The sequence below is a fragment of the Hirsutella rhossiliensis genome (assembly GCF_020360975.1).
Source record: "Hirsutella rhossiliensis strain HR02 chromosome Unknown scaffold00029, whole genome shotgun sequence".
Lineage (NCBI taxonomy): Eukaryota > Fungi > Ascomycota > Sordariomycetes > Hypocreales > Ophiocordycipitaceae > Hirsutella > Hirsutella rhossiliensis.
This window is the reverse complement of record NW_025408695.1, coordinates 50,650-66,603: the sequence shown is the minus strand read 5'-3', so window position 1 is coordinate 66,603 and position 15,954 is coordinate 50,650. Positions and strand designations below refer to the sequence as shown.

Sequence of the window (15,954 nt, the reverse complement as noted above, 5' to 3'; positions counted from 1 at the left end):
GGGAGGAGGTGGTTATTTAACTACCCCCTTCCGACCCGTGCATGCTCTTAGCAACAAGGGAAAGATCTCGGCACATGTTTCGGAGACTTTACTTCTACGTAGTACGAGTGAACAGCACGAAGTTCGTTTGATGCGCTGATGCCTTGTCAGATTCCAGGGGAGGACATGGCGCAGAGTCGTCAGTGATGGCGGCGTAAACGACCATATCTGGCTGTCTTGCGACTGGAGCAGCCCATGACGGCTTGCACCCGCTTATCGGCAAGCTTTGTGCGGTGTGTGAGAGGGGTGGAGCTACGACAGGAACTGGGGAATATCATGGGCAATATCAAGCCAGAAGCGAACGAGGGGACTCGGTCCCAGTGCAGAGAGGTTCTTGTATGTAAGGTATGTGGGAAGACGGCGGGGGTCAAGAAATGCGCGAGATGCCTGGCTGTGGGATACTGTAGTACCGATCACCAAAAGAGTGACTGGAAGGTCCATAGACAGTCTCGACAGTTCCTTCCTGAGTCCGCTCAACATCTGTCAATGGGACCAACCGACGAGGCGCGACTCGACTTACCGGCTCCACGAGTACAAGCCTTGGACGAGCCGATCTACGTGTCCTCCGATGCGGAGTCCGAAGTAAGCGAAGGAGCCGGACAAGATAGTGTTGGCAATGGCTCTGTATAGCCGAGATCTGATTCCGATGTATTCTGACGATCCCGTATACTGAGTTGGGAGAAAGTCCATCTTTCTCGCCAATGGAAGGGTCGAGCCAGCCTGGCGAGTCTCGTTCGACCTACCAACCCCTGGCAAACCAGTCCAACGAGTTTTGTCCTACCAGCCTCCACAACCGTCGAAGATTCCGAGGACGACCATGGCAACCAGCGCTCCTAATAGTGTGGACCATTAAGAGGACTATTAGTGCACACTGTGGTTTACACTATTAGTGCCGCACTATTAGTGTAGTGTGCGTTTCACACCACACTGGTGGTTCAGTGTAGCTTGCCCAAACTGAACGGGTAGTTCAGTGCAAGGGTCCAGACTAATAGTTGCACTATTAGTGCGCCCCATGATTACCAGCAACCCGGATTTTACTACCTTGAATGTTGCACTCAGGATACGTACCATTTGTACTTGACACATGACGGATCCTGTAACAGGACTATTTCCCTTTGCTTAAGCCACTACCCCTTTTCTTATGCACATCTGCAATCTGTCCTCATTAGATTATGCGTCTTTCCTTGAACTCTTCTACTCTTTGATCATAAATAGGGTTCTTGCTCACTCCTTCTTAGATAGAAGAGACGAACCTCAATTTACATGTTGACCCTTACCTTTCCAAATTACTTCCTGCGAGAGTTATGAGCCCGGTTGGCTCTTAGCTGTGCCATCGGATTCTCTTGCACCTTTTGCATAGCCCGTATCCGCGAAACAGGATCAGAGCACGTGCCCCTTTGGAGACCTGTAGGTAAAGACGTACCACAGCAACCTCACCCATTTCGACGACCATCAAACGAACACGATGGAGTCAACCAAGGAAGAGTCAATCGGTTCGTCCCGGGTCAAGCTTAACGGCCCGTCAGACTGGAAACAGTGGATAAGCATTATCCAGAAATTTGCCATTGCGCACGGAATCTGGGACTTTGTCGATCCAAGTCGACCACTCAATCCGGCTCCACGGGAACCACGGAGACCGGAACCATCAGATCTGCAGGATGAGGCGACACTCGTAACCCTCAATCCTGACAAGATCAAAACCTTCGAACTTCTGACTTCCCAGTATCGACATGAGTACTCTATCTTCAAGGCACGACAAAAGGCGCTAGCAAGCCTGCAGGAACACATCGTCAGGACCTGTGGGAACTACTACAACACCATTGCCTACGAACATGACGTTGCAAAGGAACTTAAAGTCCTCAAACAGAGGATCCAGCCCACCAGCTGGGCACAAGAACAAGATGTCCTTGACAGATTTCATTCCACATTGAAGTCACCCAACAGGACCAAGATTTCGGATTGGGTCACGAAGTGGCACCAAGTCCTTACCGAAGCCCAACAGCTCGGAATTCCAGATGCCCAAGGACTCAGACCGACTCGGTTGTTCTTGAAGGCAGTTTCGGGAGTAAATCCCACGTTTTCTCATTACTGGCTCAACAAGATGGAGGACGAAGCTCGTGGCATCGACCCCCTCTGGCAAGGTCGATTCCCAGACGGCATTGAGATCAGTACCATTTTCGAGAGGGCACATTCCCTCACGTCTGACCAGAAGGGAGGAAAAGGCGGAAACACGTTTGCCACTTGGCAGCAGACTTGCAAATAGATAAATCAAATCAAATCCGGGGTCCAATTTGATTTGATTTGGATAGCAAAATCATGGATCTGATTTGATTTGATTTGATTTGAATCGATTTGGATCTCATTTGGATATCTGGATAGCCCCACTTTTTTCCCACGACAAAATACATTGAGCCGCTCCTATAAGGTCCGCTTTGATAAGGTCCGCTTTGAGGCGGCCTCTCTGAGCTGCGGCCATCTGTCCGGCAAGGCTAAATATTCTCTCCGGCTCTGAAGACATCGCCGGAATGGAAAAGAGGTCGATTGCCATTCGCGACAGGCGTGGATATTGGCGTCTGCGGAGAAGCCAGTACTGGATGGGATTGTCCACAAGACAATCGCCCGGATCGGTACTGCCCACCCATTCTGCGTACTCGTCACGCATGGAGGACGGTGAGGGCGCAGGTTGGGCGCCAAGTTTCCTAATTGAGGTCATGAAGTCATCTAGGTCCGTTGTCTTCCTTGCAGCTGTGGGCTCCTCGGGTATCGTATCTTGCTCGACCGCGAGGGTTCGGTACTCCTCCCATATGCGCCATTGCAGCAGTCAAGTGCAGAGCTGTCCCATTTTGGCCATCGGCTACAAATATCTCCCCCCGTAATATGGCAGACGCACCCAAAGATATATTTCACGATCAAACGTGTCAGGTAAAACACAAAAGAAAGCTTGGTGACACGGCCTGGAAAAGCAACTGCCCGTAATTAGCGACCACTCTAGGCCAGGCAGGGCTGGCTCCCCAAAACTATTGGCCCAGGTCGCCATTGTGGGGCGTATCCAAATAATCAGATATGTGGACAGGCTCTTCACTGCAGTGAGGTTATTCGAACTGGTTCAATTGGTTATATCTTGTGTAACTAGGGAAACGTGTCCCATACAAACTGTGTGCAAAGACCTTCCTCCCTGTGTCTCACCTCTTACTCGCACGTGACTAGCGCGGTCGATTAGTTATACGTGCGCGATCGGTGCCTAGTGCACAGGTGGATCCAACACTGGAACCTCTTTCTAAATCGATGATCGCGCACTAATCAATCCACCAAAACACACCAAACACAGCGAATTAAGATGAGATAGGAAAACACGAACAAGAACACCAACAAACTCCTACCACGATGCATCACTATGTTGGATAGTGTGCTCTGACTGTAGCTCTCCTCCCCACACTGGGTGTGTTCTGCCACACGCCATCATGGGCCGCATTTCGAGCGCCGGATGCGCTAGCTGATTCCATCGGTCCCACGTTGAATATGGACACGAGGATCTCCTCGTTAATGTGAATGGAATAAAAGAACGACGGTAAAGCAGAAGAAGGAACGAAAAACCGATTAAATCTCGTCGAGAATTGTTGTGTTATTGCGATGAACGAATCCTTCCACCCTCACGTTTAGCTGATTGTCGCTAATAAACTGCGTGAGGGCGCTGTTTGATGATGTCATAGCATCGGCAGGGTTATCTGCGCCGTTGACCCAACGGATTTCCGCAATATCCCTTGATTCATATGCCTGCCTCAGCGCCATGATATCTATCATGAGTCGCTTCTCTGTTGTGGTGCCAAGTTTGACGAGGCACTCATAGAGGCTATATGAATCTGTGCAAATGACGAGCGGATTTGCTTCAGATCAAGGCGTTGTGCGATCGTATTGACCGTTTGCTTGATCACAAATGCGAGATCGAAGCCCGATGTCAATCCATAGATCTCTGATGCAAGAACGCTTCGAGTAACGCGCTTGCATTTAGTTGAGCTCCAATGAAGAATGTTTCCGCGGATGGAAAATGAATCGGTTGATTGCGCGGTCTCATTGGCGATGATAATCACAAAGCCGATTTGAGAGCTTAAATCCTTATTGTTGGCGAATGATCCATCGGTGAACACAAAGATCTTCGCGCTCGAGATCGATGGGTATGTAACATAGGCCACGGTCGGGATTGTTGATCTGCCATTCAATCCGCTTGTTCAAAGCCTTGAAGTCGGTATTAACGGGCTCTTGGGCTTGTGCCGCAACGGAACAATCGTATGTTGCTTCGGGTTGGCAAATCGAAGCGATATATGCCCCCGCGCGTTGAGCAGCATAATCCTGATGCCTACTTGATGCCTGAAGATTGATCTCCTCGAGGTTTTGGGCTTGGCCCTTCTGCCTGACGATGACACAGCCATTTTGTATGGTCAGGCGGCTGCCGTTAAAGTCGCAGATGGAACCTTCTTGAGAATCTCTTTGGCTTGGCCTTAAAGCAGAGTTCTTTCTCCTCGATCTTGAGAAATGCATCTGTGCCAACAATGAATGTGTCATCCGTTTGCAAGGCCGCGATGCCAAACAGGTCCTTGTCGGCGATGTTGTTTGCCGTGATCAGAAGGCACGGGTCAAACGAAGAGGTTTCCATATTAAGCTTGCGGCAGTGATGGTCGTGATATGTGTTGAACCAGTGGGCTCCTGCCTCTGCGATGCCATATAGCGGCTTCACGATTCGCAGGATTGTTCCTCTGGATATCTTCTTTGAGTTCTTGAGGAAGGGCTGCAAGGATGACACGGGCCAGCTTGGTCTGGGATTGTGTGTATGCCATCGTGATGTCTCTGATCATGATGAACATATCCCGTGTGCAGAGAAACGGTGCTAAGGCCAAGGCCACGCGTTGTGCGGGCCGGCTGATGGTAGGGGCTTGTGTGAGGATCCCACGTTTCCCATCATCATTGTATCCTTGCACAACGAGGCGTGATTTCTCGTATGGCGTTGCAGTATTTCTTCCTTAACCTCTCTGACCATTCGTGATTTGAAGACACGATATCCACCATGTTTATTCGCATCGAATTCTTCGGGTACAATGACCCCAGCGGCGAGGAGGTTCGTGAGCTCGAGTGTGTCGGAAGCTTCAAATGGGAAACCGGTGCTTGTGATCTTTCCTTCAGCTCGTAGCCGCTTGGCTAGGCCGAGATGTTCCATTTCTTTTCGAACAAGAAACGCATTAGCTTCATGATGAACGATAAATTGAACGGGTGAGCAAACAATAGTGGATTCTGATGTGCCATTTTGTGCAGCATCCTTCCTAGGTCGGCCACGCCTGCGCGGCCTCTTTGGCTCAGGGTATTCGAAAGGTTTGGGTTGGTCTTCTGTGGTAGGAAGAGGAAGAGGTTGTTGAGTTGTGGGTGGAAGGGGAAGAGGGTTTTGAAGAGGATGTTGTTGATCGGATTGTGTTGAGGGAAGGAGTGATTGTTGTGTTGATGGGTCTGTGCGGCTAGGGCTAGGGTCGGGTTGCAACTGAGGAAGGAGCGATTCCGGGTGACGATAGTACGGTTGGACGCATGTACTGCGAAATTTCGCTGGTCCGTTGTCCAGGTCAACTGCGATTTCCGTATCCGTCACCTCGAGCACTTTATATGGGCCTTGCCATCCGTGCTTCTCGCGAAATACGCGAACTTCGCTTCGCCTAGGGGCAGGCGCAACGCTGTATCAGGCCCATTACGCGTATTTAACGCGGTCTGAACCTTCCTCTGGGCGTTGATCTTCCTCAGCTCTGACATCGTTCGCCACACCGCCTTAGCTCTTGCCATTGCGGAAGGTGTAGGCGGCGAATCCATCGTCATTCGAGGCAGAGCACCGAAGACGAGGAGGGTTGGAACGAGGCCATCCGGACCGGCTGTGTCGTTGACAGCCTTGAAAGCCATTTGAAGGACTTGATCAGGGCTCACGGTATCCTTCAGCTCTGCCTTTAATATATCATATGCTCTTCGGACGGGCACATGATACTTCTCAACCTTCCCAACAGCCCAATGTGCTTCCACAGGCACCTGATGACACGTTATTCCCATCAATTTCGCTTCTGCTTGGAACTCGGCAGCAGCGAAATTCGTGCCTGCGTCATGAGTGATCACATCGGGTGGTCCAAGGTATGTATCCATCCAACATTGTTTCAACGCGAGCCACGTTTCCTTGGCCGTCATGTTGGATAGGAATCTCCTGCCTGATAGGCAGTGGCTTGATCAACAACATGGAGGACTGGTCTGCCACCCAATGTCATGACATCAACGATGACTTCGTAATTGAAGTCACAATCATCCTTCAAGCTGAACTTGAACCTTCGTGGCGGGTCGGATTTCATCTGACAGTAGTGGCAGAACTTCTTGATCATTTCCAGAGCTTCGATTTCCACATCATGGCCAGCCGAATTCAGCAGCTTGTGCAGCCGATACACGGATGGATGACCAAAACGCGTGTGGAGGCGCCGCAATTCAGCCTCCGTGAGATATGCCACTGATGCCTCTTGTTTCCGCAAGAAGAACCACGCGTGACCCCATCTTCGAATCACTGGAACGCTCACACCATTGCCAACGAGCTCGTTCGTGACGTTATTTAAATATACGCCGAGCCGATCCATATCAGCTAGGCATAGGAGGAATGGCGTTGGCACGTTGACTATATGAAAATCAACCCTCCCACTGGTGTGTTCAAGGTGATCACGCCAAGTGGTGTTTCCAATCTTCCTGCACCAAATCTAACTGGTTCGGGCTTGCGATCATCACGGAATTGGACTGGGGGCATCTCTCGTTGGAGAGCACGCAGTTGTTCGATTCCTCCCGTCGATATGCATGCCGCACCTGTGTCCGGCATGATTCCTTGGAACGAGTCTTGAGAGTAACGATCTAGTATGAATTGTGTGGGTTCGTCACTGTTGAATAACTTGATGCCTACTGAGAGATCCGATGATGGAAAGCTTCGTTGGACAGAAAGGTCGCAGCAGCGTAGAACGATTCATAAGGGTCAGAGGAGTCAGAATCATCAGATTCCTCGGTGCTCGAGTCATCCTGATCCTGTGATTCCTTCATAGTCAGCCAAGAACATAGCATACGAACGAGATTGACCGTGGAAGCCTCTCTCTCGTAGATACTTCTCTTTGGCTGCTTTATCTCGTTTTCAGGATGTCTCGTTGAGAAACAATCTTCCTTGCCGCAAACGTAGCATTTCTTCTTCCAATTTGGCTGACGCCTTTGTGATTGACCTCTTGTTCCGCCGGAATTTCGCTGAAATTTGCGATCCACGAAGTGCTGATCGTGTCCTCTATCCAGGTCTTGGGGATATTGGCCACTGGGTTGTTCAGATCGTTCATCTTGCATGGCAGATAGCGATGATCGAAGCTGTGATGCCAACCCCTCAAATGTAGGTGCGGGAGAGTATATCGCGAGTCGGAATTCAGGCACACCACGGCACGCCCTGAGCGTTGCATCGATCAGGCCACCTTCGCCGCCAGACTTATCCCCGAGTGCTCTCCTACAGAGCCGCAATTTCGTAAGAAGGGCCTGGAGGACCTCGTCAGATGACTTACCGGGCATCTCAGCCCGAAGTCGGCTGAAGGTGAGGGTGCTCCAGTGGGTATGATACATCTTCTGGTTGATTTCGGTGTCAAAGTGCTCTTTCATCTTCTGATACATCTCAGCGAAGGTTAAATCAGTGCTGATTTCGTAGAAAGAAGGACTGAGCTTGGCCAGAATCGAAGGAAAACACCATGGAATTTAGACGGAGGAATGTTTGCTTGACGGCACACGCTCATGAATTTCCGGATCTTGTCATCGAAGATATCGTATGGTTCGCCGGTATAGGCTAGTTTCTTGTCCCATATCTTAATGAATCTAATCGTGAGATCGGCCTCAACTTCCTCGTTCTCGAATCGAACAGGTGGAATGCTCGTGTATGCATCTCGGAAGTTGGTAGTCCGTACGGGGAGCGTCTGCTGATACCGAGGGGATTCGCGCCATTGATGCTGAGGCTCTTGCTGAGCGGGTTGATGGGTCTCAATGATATGAGGGGATTCCGGTTCTGCCGGTCGGGTAATAGTTGGCTGCTGGATTACTATCGGTGCCGGTGACGATATAGCCGCTTTAACAGTTCCTTGGAGCAGCTTCTGTTTCACCTTATATGCCACGGTGTTTTCAGCAACCTCTTGACCAAGCAACTCGTTCTCATCCCATTCAGGAAGTTCGTTACTTGTTAGAAGGCCACATAAAGCTCGAGAGATGCTAGAGTTGGCCTTGCCCATATAGATCCCCCTAATTCTGAGAAGCGTCCGGAGTCTTGATCTAAGGCGTGGGTTGATTAGTTCGAAGTCATCATAGCTCCATCCCGTGAAGTCGTTATACAGATCCCCAAGCAGGGCAATTCCGTGGTTACGTTTATCCACCGTGTATGTTGCCACACAGCCTAAGAAGAAGCTGTTGCGGTGGACAAGGAGGAGCTCTGGGTGATAGGTTCGTTGAGGAAATCCGCGTCGAAATGCCTGATCGGGAGTGAAGGAGCTCCACGATCGTCAGGTTCCGTTCAACGAGTTGCCTGTCTTCGAGAGACACGTTGGCCGGGGTATCCTGGGCTGTTGCCGGGGCTAGTGCGGCAGATGAATTGTCAGACATATTGACAGGCTGTGTGCTGAGAAACAGGGCACAGGGTGTCAATGAGGTTATCAATGTGCGATAGGGCACGCCTAAGGGTCGCTGATGACAGCAAAGCTTAGGCACGGTTGGATAACTAGAGTGGGCTCTGATGCAGAGTCTTCGTAGCAATCCGCGCGTTGTAGCAACTATCCTACCGTCAGGGAGCCTGCTTTGCAGAGCGTGACGATAGGTTAGCTCTCTTCCGTCTTGCTGTTCTGTGTCACCTTTGCCGGGCGACACTGATCAGTGTGGACAGGCTCTTCACTGCAGTGAGGTTATTCGAACTGGTTCAATTGGTTATATCTTGTGTAACTAGGGAAACGTGTCCCATACAAACTGTGTGCAAAGACCTTCCTCCCTGTGTCTCACCTCTTACTCGCACGTGACTAGCGCGGTCGATTAGTTATACGTGCGCGATCGGTGCCTAGTGCACAGGTGGATCCAACAAGATATCCAAATAAATTTGGGTGTTGCGATTTGATTTGATTTGATTCAGCGCAGGGGCAATTTGATTTGATTTGATTTGGATAAATTTGATTTGATTTGATTTGATTTGATTATGATTTATCTATTTGCAAGTCTGCTTGGCAGCAAGAGCGATCCGACCAAACGAATCCTCAACGGCCTTCTAATAACGACTCGACGAATTCCTCGTCAACCCGGCCTGAAAGGCCACCCTGCGTGTGTGGACTGAAACACTACTTCTCAGATTGTTGGTACTACAACGAGGAAATCCGCCCAGCCTCATGGATACCAGATCCGGAGATTGAGGCAAAGAAAAATGACCGACTTGAGAAGAGACCACACCTCAAGGAGAAAGTCGAGCAGTCTATCAAGCAAGCTCGCGATAAACGAGAGGCTAGGAACCAATCTAGCACTCGAAACGACACTCCGAGAACGGGTGAACCGTCAGCCGCTGCTGCGGTCACCGTAAGCTCACCTCCACCGGCAGCCGCATCCACATCATACGTCTACCCACTTCGAGACTCTGTTTTGCTCGATTCAGCATCAGACGTCCACGTAATCCGGGATCGGCACCGTTTCATTGACTATCAACCCGCAGAGGAAGGAGAAGGGCTTTTTCGGGAATGATTCTTGCCTATCCTTGGTCGAGGCACCGTCATCATCAATGTCAGCTACAATCGAACTTTCCAACTCAACCAAGCCTTACACGTCCCGTCTTTCCACACCAACGTTGCATCAGCCGATCGATTCCGCAAGGCAGGCATCGATTGGACCCTTATGACAGGAATTGTGTCAAAGGATGGCTGGGAGATATGTAGGACGACCCCGATGCACGGACAAAATGTCCTCGAATTCACGCCAATCCCCCCTTCTCTCCCGCCTGCTATTGCCGCAATGACCTCAAAGGATCCTAAACCTTCTGATCCACAAGAGGCGCAACTCTGGCACCGACGTTTGGGTCACTTGAACCCTACTGCGTTGGAACACCTCGTCGAAGCCACCACAGGCTGTAAGATCAAAGGCCCGGCAACTATCGACTGTGAGGTATGCTCCCTCGCAAAAGCGAAAAAACAAGTTTCACGAAGACCGTCCAAGGCAACTTCTTCAAGGCCTTTCTGGCGGATCTACATTGACCTCTTCAGCATGCACCAAAGCTACAACGGCAAGAAGGTAGCATTGTTACTCAAAGATGACTTTTCTGGGCTCATTTTGCTACGCACTTCCAAACAGTCAACAGGAGACCCTTCTTTCAACACTTTCACGTTTTTCTTCGTACATTTGGCGCCAATGGAGGCTCCAAGCATGCGTCGTTCACCGGGATAACGACCGCGGACTCCAGTCGGGGTACGTTACATGGATAGATGATGAGGGCATTGAGGATGAACCCACTGCTCCTCACACACCGGCACAGAACGGCCCCGCCGAGCGTTCTGGGGGGGTGATAGGCACATGGGCTAGGAACATGCACGTCGAGGCAAATCTCGATGATGATATGTGGCCTGAGACCTGGACCGCCGCCACCTATCTACACAACCGGTCACCTCAACTTCGCGAGAACTGGAAGACTCCCTTCCAAAGGCTACACGAGTGGCTTAGGGACAACAACCGAGACACCGGTTACTCAGCGAATCCTTTACCCGACATCACTCACCTGAAGGCATATGGCTGCAAAGCCTATCCTTTAACTACCACTGCACTTCAAGGTACTCAGAAGAGAGACCTTAAGACTCAACCACACGCCGAGATTGGTTATTTGGTGGGGTACGATTCCCACAATATTTACCGCATTTGGATTCCTTCACGTTCGGAAGTCCGCCGAGTTCGTGATGTCACTTTCGATGAATCACAGGTCTACCAGAAATCTGCTGGAGACACTCCCCTGGTCATCAAAGAACCAGAAAACCCGTTTCCAGAGCACATCGACTCTGAGTCAGAGGATGAGGAACCCAACGATCGGATGGTTTCTCAATCCGCCCCTGAAAACGAGTGCGCTTCCAAGACGAGGTAGCACAACTGCTTACCCCTACGGAAACCCCAGAGCCACTTGACACTATATTTGTCGCTGGCCCGGAGGACCCGCCTCCGAACCCCGAGCCTGAGCCAAATCAAGTGGACAAGACTCCTCAAGAGCCAACTAGACGCTCAGCCCGAATTGAAGCGAGGAAACAGTCTCATCCCTCAGCTGCTTTTCACGCTGCATTCCGAGCAGCCAGGGAGGAACGACTCCACAAGCGGAGTCTTCCCCCTGAACCACGATCCTGGAGAGAACTCGACTCTCACCCCTTCGGAGACCAGTTCAAACTTGCTGGCAAAACAGAAGTTGATGCACTCTTTTCCCGAGGCACCTTCAAACCCGTTCGGCGCGATCAGATGGATCCGACCGCTGGAAGACCTCTTCCCTCACTTGGGCATTAAAGTACAAATTCAACAAGCACGGAGCCCTGCCCAAGTTCAAGCCCCGCCTCTGCGTCCGCGGAGACTTACAGGAAACCAACGGCAGAGACATATGCAGCGACGCTTGCAGCGCGCAACTTCCGCATTATGATGGCCCTAATGTGCAAGTTTGACCTAGAATCACGGCACCTTGACGCTGTGAACGCTTTACCAATGCCGAGTTAGACGAACTCGTCTATGTCGAATTCCCCGATGGATTCAAACGCTTTGGCTGGGTTCTCAAGCTTCTCCGAGCCCTGTATGGTCTACGAAGATCACCCTTGCTCTGGCAGAAAGAACTCACGACCACCTTTGCAGAACTAGGCCTCGAGACCTGTTCTGATGAACCGTGCATCCAGATGAATGACTGGTGCATCATTTTCTTCTTTGTGGATGACATCTCGATTCTTTATCGGCAAAAGAACGAGGACAATGTCAACCATCTGATCACACGACTCAAACGACACTACGAACTCACCGATCAAGGTGAAGTGTCTTGGTTTCTTGGGATCCGAGTCATTCGGGACCGAGATGCCCGCAAGGTTTGGCTTTGCCAAGATTCCTACATCGACAAGATTGCAACCCAATACGGAATCACCAAGAAAAGCTCCTTTCGAGGCAACCCGCTGCCCGGAAATTCCCTTCAACGTCACGACGAACAGGCCTCTCCTGAAAGCGTGAACTTGTTTCAACAGAAAACCGGATCGATCAACTTCGTTGCGATCTCAACCCGACCCGATGTTTCCTTTGGTGTTAGCAAACTTGCTGAACACATGATGAACCCGTCTTCCAAGCACCATGAAGTCATGGATCAGATGCTTGAGTATCTATTTGCTACGAGATTCTTCGCGCTTGAGTTCTCGGGAGACTCCAACGAGCTCCACCTCCTCACCAAGCCAAAAGAAATCCGTATTGCTACCGATGCTGCTTTTGCAGACAATCCCGACTCGAGGAAATCCTCCCAAGGATGCCTCATCACTCTCTTCAACGGTCCCATTTGGTGGAATGCCACAAAGCAAGCCACAGTCACAACTTCCTCGACTGAGGCAGAGCTCCTCGCCTTCACTCACACTGCCAAGGAAACTCTCAGCCTCCTTCGACTCTTCAAGCAAATCGATCTTCAGCTTGACAACGACCCTATCATTGAGTGTGACAACACGCAAACGATCAGGCTTATCACAGCTGACGTTCCCCGTGTCAGAACCGCGCTTAAGCACGTTGATATTCACAACGCCTGGGCAAGGCAAACGTTCCAAGAAGGCCACTTTGAGGTTGAGTACGTCCCAACAAACCAAATGATCGCGGATGGTCTCACCAAAGCACTGCCTGGCCAAGCCTTCAAGGCCTTTGTTCAGCAACTTGGTCTTATTGACATTTCCCCACGAATTCACCACGTTCCCTCCGACGACGAGGAGTGATATCACAGTTTGAGGGATCTTCCCTCAGACTGGGGGGGTGTGTTGCACTCAGGATACGTACCATTTGTACTTGACACATGACGGATCCTGTAACAGGACTATTTCCTTTGCTTAAGCCACTACCCTTTCTTATGCACATCTGCAATCTGTCCTCATTAGATTATGCGTCTTTCCTTGAACTCTTCTACTCTCTTTGATCATAAATAGGGTTCTTGCTCACTCCTTCTTAGATAGAAGAGACGAACCTCAATTTACATGTTGACCCTTACCTTTCCAAATTACTTCCCTGCGAGATTGAAATAGGGTTTCGGATTGATTTCCAACGAAAAACATGTATAACCTGTAAGACGAAGTGCGTAAAATACTTCGAACACCCGTTAAGTTGCCAAGGCAAGGGGCTTAACGGCTGAATATCCAGCCCGAAGGGTGAACATCGTATTCCTGCACAACTTTAGGGGACCCCTAGAACCCCTTGCCTGCGGCGGCCATCCAGCTGTTTAAACCGCTCCTGACTGGCCCAATCTAACTATATACCCTATATCGAACCTCCCCCTTCCCTGTAGCTTATAGGAAGACGTCGTTTAGTCAAGGTAGAGTGGTGGATACGGTGCATCGCTCAGCTGTTGACCCTGACGCCGTTGTTGGTCAGCGAGGCGCATCTTCATCCCTGCTTTAGCCTTTGTAGTTAGCCGTAAACGCAGCACGTAGGGGAGACAGGCTTATAAACCTTCTGTCGGCGTGTGGTTATAGAGGCTCTGACGATCGAAAGGCGCCTCAAGGAGTAAGCCTTGCAGCGACGTAACCCGTGACACAGCAACATAGCTAATACCGGCCTGGAAGTCGCGTGTAGCGAGATCAGTAACTATTTGCTCCTTCGTTAGGCTCTGGCATTTGTGAACAGTGATAGCAAACGCCACCATCAGGGGAAACTGCGTGCGAGCGCAGGTCTCGTTGCCCATAAGGAAATCACGCCTGACTGGGAGGATGGGTGAGATTTTCCTGCCCTCGTTAGTTATTAGATATGGCGGTCCATCGTAGCTATCAAAGTCCACCATAATAACGGCCGGGGGATCTTCCAATGGTTCGGCGCCTGGGTTCCAGGCGATATCGTATACAGTACCCTGGGGGCTGCAGCAATACACACCCGCAGGTGGTGCCAGGGAATGTTGTAGCTAGGTCGGCCGCGGAGCTAAATTTGACCTAGAATCCGTTAGTAACCGATGGGTTCGATAGATTCGACCCACGATGGAAGTGGAAGCGTGTGCTTGAAACTTGCATTGAAGAAAAGCTCGGAAACGGCTAGCTCGTTACCTAGTCAACGCTCAGGGGTTTGCGGCATGGCCTTCATTTGGTGGCGTTGCCAACCGACCACCCCGCACGAGTTGAGTACAGGGAGGCCAATTAGCCAATGAGAAGAGGTTTTATGCCTCTCTTCTGACTGAATACGAGAGGAAGGCTCGCCAGCCGCGGCTCGCGCAAAGAAGCCTTTCGGAACGAAATTTGGCGACAAGAGAACCGGAGAAGAGTTGGCTACAGAGAGAGAGAGAGAGTTGGCGACAGTAGATTGGAGACAGGAAGAAGAGTGAGGTCGAGATACGAGACACGGCGAGAGACGTAGAGCATTATCGTGAGTGAAACCGAGACAGAGCGTCGGGGAGGCAGGCTAGGCCGCTGGAGGGAGATTTTGTTTAAAAGGCGCAAACTCAAAGGGCGTGGAGAGACGGCAGGGTTGAAGAGAGATGGAGTGGGTAATGCATGTCTGGGCGAGTGGAAGGCTCGGAAAATTTACATGTGCTACCGGTATAAGTCGTAGGTATAAACAGAATAAGGAGTATATTGGGGAAGTTTTGACTTGATCGTCTTCATGAAAAGGAGAACAAGAAGAGAAGAGAATGTGCTATTCGAGCCTTTGGCAGTTGATTTTGAGGATGATGAGACATGTTGTCATGTTGTATTGTTTCGTTTGATGCTTTAAAGTTTAGAGAATATTCTTGGGCGGACGTCGGGCGCGCAGTGGTCGGGAAGATATCGACGCGGGAGGTCTGATAGAGCCAGAGGCGGATGTGTCTTGGTGATTGACCTGTTCGGTGTCCGTCTCTGACTCTGCGGGTCTTCCGGGGACAGAAAGGAGGAGGTATCGGATTTGGGAGTCTTGACCGTCACAGTCGGTGATTATGGTGGAAGTTTCGGGAGAAAGTCGCGGTCTCTTGGTTGGGGTTTGGTAGGGATCGGGCAATGACCGACTTGATGCCAGCATAAGGATCGACTGGGCCAGAAGCATGCGGCGTGGGGGAGGCGGGGCTTTGGGCGGCCTTGGGTTTCTTCGTAGAGGTAAACCTGGCCAACGCAACGCTATAGTCCGAGGGATTGCCGACCGCGCTTTTGGGTGTCGTCGGCAGTAGTTGTGTTGCAGAAGCCTGGTCGGACATGGCCTTGTCGTGGAAAGTCCACGTGTCGGGGACGACGATGAAGATATAGTCTTGGTCGAAAGCCGGGGCCTGTTTCATGATCTGGTGATCCAGTAAGCCGGCGATTTTGCCCGTACAGGTGAAGAGAGTGTTCGACTGGAACTGGCTGTCGCGCCTCTCGGTCATCTTCTTGCATAGGAGGTCCAAGGATTAGCGTGAATGGGGAAGATGACGAAAACTTGAAGGGTGAAAGCCCTTGAAGGGGTTTGCCGGGAATCCCAGGACAAATAAAGGTGGAGAGCTGGACAAAGCCGCAGCAGCTCAGCTGGGTGTCGTCAAGGGCCGCAGCCGAGTTTCCATGCAGGAGGTCGCGGCCGGAGCCGATGACAGGTCCCGTGAAGGAGACAATGGGTTGTATCGTTGGGAAAGTATCCACCGAGCTGAGGTGCGAGTGACAATTCTATGGATATCGTCAGGGAGGGCAGTGGCGACAGAGAGATTTGGAG

The 15,954-nt window shown here is 50.9% G+C and overlaps 2 protein-coding genes across 2 annotated transcripts; both read left to right on the top strand.

The window, feature by feature from the left end:
* Positions 1–1,504: 1,504 nt before the first annotated feature.
* HRG_11945 (uncharacterized protein) lies at positions 1,505–2,302 on the top strand (the record flags this gene model as incomplete). The annotated part of the gene is made up of 1 exon (XM_044870415.1): positions 1,505–2,302. One exon carries the CDS (start codon positions 1,505–1,507, stop codon positions 2,300–2,302), a length of 798 nt encoding a protein of 265 aa, XP_044714500.1.
* Positions 2,303–11,981: 9,679 nt separating this feature from the next.
* Positions 11,982–13,040, top strand: HRG_11944 (reverse transcriptase (RNA-dependent DNA polymerase) domain-containing protein; the record flags this gene model as incomplete). Its single annotated transcript, XM_044870414.1, has 1 exon — positions 11,982–13,040. The coding sequence occupies one exon, from the start codon at positions 11,982–11,984 to the stop codon at positions 13,038–13,040; it is 1,059 nt and encodes a 352-aa protein (XP_044714499.1).
* Positions 13,041–15,954: the final 2,914 nt, after the last annotated feature.